The sequence below is a fragment of the Poecilia reticulata genome, unplaced genomic scaffold, assembly GCF_000633615.1.
Source record: "Poecilia reticulata strain Guanapo unplaced genomic scaffold, Guppy_female_1.0+MT scaffold_281, whole genome shotgun sequence".
NCBI lineage: Eukaryota > Metazoa > Chordata > Actinopteri > Cyprinodontiformes > Poeciliidae > Poecilia > Poecilia reticulata.
Genome location: NW_007615060.1, coordinates 74,506 through 80,134, shown reverse-complemented (window position 1 = coordinate 80,134; position 5,629 = coordinate 74,506). Strand labels below are relative to the sequence as shown.

Below are 5,629 nucleotides of genomic sequence, written 5' to 3'. Positions count from 1 at the left end.
TGACCCACAATGCACCAGGAGCTGATGACCCACAATGCACCAGCCCTGCGCTGGAGGAGAACAGACCCTGACCAAAGGCATTATGGGTAATGCAGCTCTAGAGACTCACCTGGTTTCCAGCGGCGCCAGAAATAAACAGAAACTCCAGCAGCAGCCAGAGCCAGAACCAGTAGACCCGGTAGAACCAGTAGAACTTTGGCCCAGACTGGAAACGGTTCTGTGGAGACGAATGAAGATGGATGAGTTTTAATAACAGAATATTTTAATAATCAGATGATTTTTCCATTAAATCTGATTTAACAGACAGGAAACCTGGTTGGTTCAGAGTTTGACTAGAMGAGATCTGATTGGTGGAGCTGGTTGCCCTGGTAACCAGAACATGATCTGGATCAGCCCAWCCTGATTCTGATTGGTTGATATTGATAGAAAGTCAGGATGAGGAGCTGATAGAACCAGAACCGGTTCTGGATCAACTTGATCTTTATGGATCAGAACCTTCAAAACTCTCCTGGTTCTGGTCTAAATCTGTTGGTTGGAGCTGATATTATGGGATGTTTCCATGGTAATTTCAATGATTAACAAAGAGCTGATGACCCATAAAATGCACTGAATCCGACTGAGCCTCAGTTCTGGTTCCACAGTAATAATCATTATAATCAATTAGAGTGTTTAAACTGTGACCTCATGGTGGCGCCGCTGAGCCTCAGTGCCACAGAGTCGTCCTCTGGCCAATACTGGGTCCAGAACAGTCAAATCAGTGCTTTATTGCTTAAAAAAACTGACAAATGTTAATTTTATTATTTTCTCCTCAACAGCATCAAACAATAATAAATTCAGGAATCTGGTGAGATGGACTTTAGTGTAAATCTCATTTCTTTAACCTGAAGAATCTCGTTTCAAACTGAAGGTTTTAAAAAGCAGCTTTTATGTTTGTGGCACCGTGGATGTTGTGTCATGCAGAAAAATTAATAGATTTAAATAATTTTTATTGTTTCACATTGTACTACAAAATGTTATGACATTTGAAGGTTCAGATTCAGCTCTGAATGAGGTTTAGTCACATGATCAGGATGATCCAGGTTTCAGTGTGAACACACTTTATGACTGAAGATGCAGCACCAGATCATCAGAGGAGATCTCTCTCTCTCTCTCTCTCTCTCTCTCTCTCTCTCTCTCTCTCTCTCTCTCTCTCTCTCTCTCTCTCTCTCTCTCTGCATGTGGTGAGTCAGAGAGTGAAAGTGTCTCAAACGTTTTTTGATTTCTTTTTTCATGCATTTGTTTTCTAATAGTCTTTACTTACATTGGTTCCAAGTCTTGGGTTCTTATTTTGGTTTTCAGCGCTCGTAGCGCCGTTTGTTTGCGGGGATGGCGTCTCCAGAGCCGCCGCCCCTCTCTGAGGAATGGGATTCGGATCCAACCTGATCCGGCATGCCCAGTTGAAACGGTTCTGTTGGCAGTTGGTGATCTAGTTGGTCACGGCAATTTAATTTATGCTTCCAGAATGAATAAGTGATATTTTTAAAAGACTGGCTTTGTGAACCAGCTGGTTGTCAGTGGGGTGACAATAGGCGGAGACCTGCAGGTGTCGCCGCTTGCGGTTCCTTCCACCCGGGTCATTGTCTCGGGCGGGCCGCCGTTCATTCCAAATGTTTTGTTGGAGAAAGAGCTCCAGCGCTTTGGGAAACTTGCGAGTGGTTTTAAAACTGTTGGTTTGGGATGTAAACATGACGAGCTGAAACACGTTCAGTCTTTCAGGAGGCAGGTTTTCTTAAACTGCTACACAGACGCTAGAAGTTTCTTTCAGAGTGAAATATGAAGAAGGATCTTGCATGGTTTATGCGAGTATGAAATGTTTTGAATGTGGGGATGTTGGACATAAGCGGGCTTCTTGCCCGCACAAAAATCAGGAAGCTCAGGTTGAGGTGAGTGGAAGAGCAGAGGAGTCGGCGGTGGTTGGAGCTCCTCCTCCTGTAGAGGGCGGGGCGTTTCCTCCTCCGTCAGGTGGCTCTGATGCCGGGGAGGGAAGCAGTGGTCTGGATAAACACGCTGCACGGGAGGATACTGAGAAAACTGGAACTGATGTTCCAAAGGTCTCCTCAGATGGGAGCAATCAGGTTATAGAAACAGATCAGACGGCTGGTTGTGCTGTTGCCGAGGCTGCAGCGTTACCTGAAGGTGGCGCTGCAGAGGATCAGTCTGCAGCTCCACCTGCACAGGTAGAGGACATGGAGTATGACAGCGACTCAGACTGCGTTTTAATTGCAGATTCACAAATGTTTAGATTAAAGAATAAATTAAAGAAAGGGAGATAAAACTTTCCACACAGAGTAACATTTCAGATTTGCGCTTGCAAATCTCCAAAGACGTCTTTGCTGTCCGTTTGTCTTTTACATCTTTTGTCTTTTTCCTTTTCTCAGGTAAATTCATGTGTTTGTGCTCTGAGGTTTCTGATGCTTTGTGATGAGCTTTTCTGCATCTGTCTTGAATAAATGCTGATTATTGTGACGCTGTCATCTCTGTGTGATCTCAGTTTTTGCGCACAGCATTTTTCTGAATCCGGGCATAGAGAGGATATAACGAGTCAAAAGGTTTTTAAAGTTTTGGAATCATTTTTCCTCTCTTAATATTCTGATCCAGAGACAAACACTCACCTGGAGGAGGAGAAGGAGAAACCTGGAGGTTGACGGTGCTGATCAGTTTCTCCACATGTTTTTCTGTATCAACTCGACATTCATACGTCCCGCTGTCATCAGTCGTCGTGTTCTTCAGAATCAGAGACACGTCTCCTATCCTGATCTGAATTAGCAGCAGATCAACTCGGTCCCTGTAGGATGGATGCTGGGCTCCTGGATTGTTCTTCTCATCTTTGTACAGGAGGACATATTCTGATGATCCCAGATCGGTTCTCTTCCACTCTGCGATTGTGATTTTCCCCTGTTCAGGATCTTTACATGTCAGAATGACGTTATCTCCAGGTTCAGCTTTGATTGTCACGTTGTTCTGATCTGAAGGAGAGAAAACAGAGAGGTCAGAGGTCAAAGTGTCCTTTAACTAGCCAGAGATCAGTGTAGGTCTGTGTGATGAAGAACGAGCTCAGATCCATCAAGATTCATCCAACGGAAACTTCCAAACACTGAAACCCTCAGTCAGAACCTGAAAGACTGGATCAGGGTCAAAGGTCAGTTTTTAAAGACAATTTTAAATATTAAACTTCTCTGATTCACGGCCTGTTTTTCAGCAATATGGCTGAAAATAACATGCCCAAAATGAATTGAATGTATCTCAAGAACTACAGAGTTTATTTTAATTGTTTTGGTATCAAAACAAAGGAAAGACCCTAGAGAACATGCTACAGCTCTAAAATCCACCCTGCCTGTTACTGAGGAATTAATATGATAAACAGCAAAAATTAAGACAAAAATCAATTTCCGCCTAAAAAAAAAACACTTCAATCTATGAATGCTCCTTTCAAAGCATGCAGTTGAAATCCAAAATATGTAGTAAACAACAGTACACAATCTGACCTTTTACTGTGCCAAGTTTCATGAAAAAAAGTTAATCATATGAGTTTTAGAGAGGTGCTACTAGATAAAGATCTAGGCTGACCTTCCATGTTAGCCATTYTGGCACAATTTGTGCCATTTGAACTTTCTTAGTTTTTATTTCTGTAGGTTCTGTTTCAATCATTTATTCTTTTCATATAGTAAATGATCATAAATAAGTAATTATTAGAGGTGTGTCGATCGATCGCTCACCGATCATAATCGGCCGATTTTCGTGAAAAAGTGTATGATCGGTGATCGGTGATCATTGGCTCTTGTTGCCGATCACCTGCATCTCATTTCTCAGCCTGCCTGTGCAGCTGGTCTCCTCTTTCCTTCACTCTGCAAACGCGCAGCAACAAATCCTAAGCGATGTGGAACTATAACTATAACGCACTGAGTGAATGGGGACGTTATATCTTACATAGGCATAGTGATATGATCTATATGGAAATCTTCGTTAGCTTTAGGGATATGGTTTATTTATTTATTTATGTATATTTCAAACAATACTGTTTCAGTATTTCTATATTCACTTGATTTCACTGTGTATATTTAGATCTTTATACTGGTTCTGCTCTGTCCTTTATACTGCTGTAACAATGTAAATTTCCCCACTGCGGGATTAATAAAGGAATATCTTATCTTGATTGTTTATCTCACAATTTTGTAATTTATCATTGTTTATTAAACTCTGAAAGCTGAGAGGCTTTAATATTCTGTCCTAGAAGGAGGTTAGATGGGCCCTTTTGTTGCTGAGCACCTGCCCCTTTATGATCTCTGCACGACAATCAATACACATTTAACGGCCAAATATGTAACGACTCCGTATTCTACGGGACGGGTGGCCACTCTGTTCAGGGGGGCCGAGATACAGGGCTAGAAACGCCACTGATCATGGAGGATTTTACACATGCGGGTATTTTAAACAGGAAGGATGTTTTTGTGATTTTAGAAAAGTTTGTCATCCCCCCAGTGAAATGCTGCATATCACTGCTAAGCGCCACTTGAAAGATTTCCGATCATTATATTTAACACCGACACTAAATGCGATGCAAATATGACGTCATCGGTTCTCGAAAGGTAGCACCGACAGACAGAATTGGCCATCTAGATGAGCTACGGAAGGAGAATCTGACGGGGTAGCCCAGATCGTCAGAACTCRGCATGTCGAGGTTCTGCTGATCAATCAGGGGGTTAAAACAGGGAAATAACTAAAACATGTCGGCTCTTGAGGGCTGACTTAGACTTTACTGTAAGTACATTTAACCATGTTTCTGAATCTCACCTGCAGCAGAGACAAACTGCATGAAGACCAGAGACAGCAGGAGCAGAGACGCAGTCAGAGAAGAAGAACCCATTTCCGGGTTGGTTCGGTCTCTCCGTCCGAAACTCAGATTCGAGGTTTTCTGATAGAAAATATTTTTGCCGAAACATAAAAACACTGAGGTTTGACTTAAAACACAACAAGCTGTTAGAAGAGCGGTGGAACTAGAATATATTAATGAAACCCAGAGGAAGTGAAAACTCACAGCGTGCTGAGGCGGAAAGGGTGGAGGTGAAGGTGGAGCTTATGATGCCTTCCAGTGGTCATGAAAAACTGGGAAATCCCGAAATCACAGACGGAAAGATAAACGGAAACGCCCAAGAAGTGGAAAACTGTGAGCAACTCCGACTATCCTCAGTTATGTCTTTTAATGCTGCGTTCGGATCGCACGCAATTGGAGCGTCAGGGACTTCCGGTTTACGCGCAAAGGCTGTGGGCATGCCAGAGTACAAGCCTCGAGCTCGATGGCTCCTATAAACTGGCAAAGGCTCGATGCTCGAGTCAGAAAACATGAACCTTTGCAGCTGGACGCGGAGTGAACCAATCAGAGTATGGCAAGCTGTTTTAACATAAATTCGGTTTCGTCTGACTATCCGTAATTACATTCCTACGGAAGCGCATTGCTATCACGCAAGAAAAAAAAAWTTCGAGCGCTATCACGTTATAACGTGATACGTATCTTGTTAAAACGTGATACATATCACGTTATAACGTGATACTATCTTGTTAAAACGTGATACTATCTTGTTAAAACGTGATA

General features: G+C 42.6%; 1 protein-coding gene across 1 annotated transcript; it reads right to left on the bottom strand.

Moving 5' to 3' along the window:
• Positions 1 to 23: 23 nt before the first annotated feature.
• On the bottom strand, positions 24 to 5,459 carry LOC103460741 (selection and upkeep of intraepithelial T-cells protein 1-like). The gene is made up of 4 exons (XM_017303458.1): positions 5,075 to 5,459; positions 4,831 to 4,951; positions 2,652 to 3,005; positions 24 to 217 (listed from the first exon to the last, which is right to left on the bottom strand). The coding sequence occupies exons 2-4, from the start codon at positions 4,901 to 4,903 to the stop codon at positions 81 to 83; spliced, it is 564 nt and encodes a 187-aa protein (XP_017158947.1). The 5' UTR covers positions 4,904 to 4,951; positions 5,075 to 5,459; the 3' UTR covers positions 24 to 80.
• Between the last annotated feature and the right edge of the window lie 170 nt (positions 5,460 to 5,629).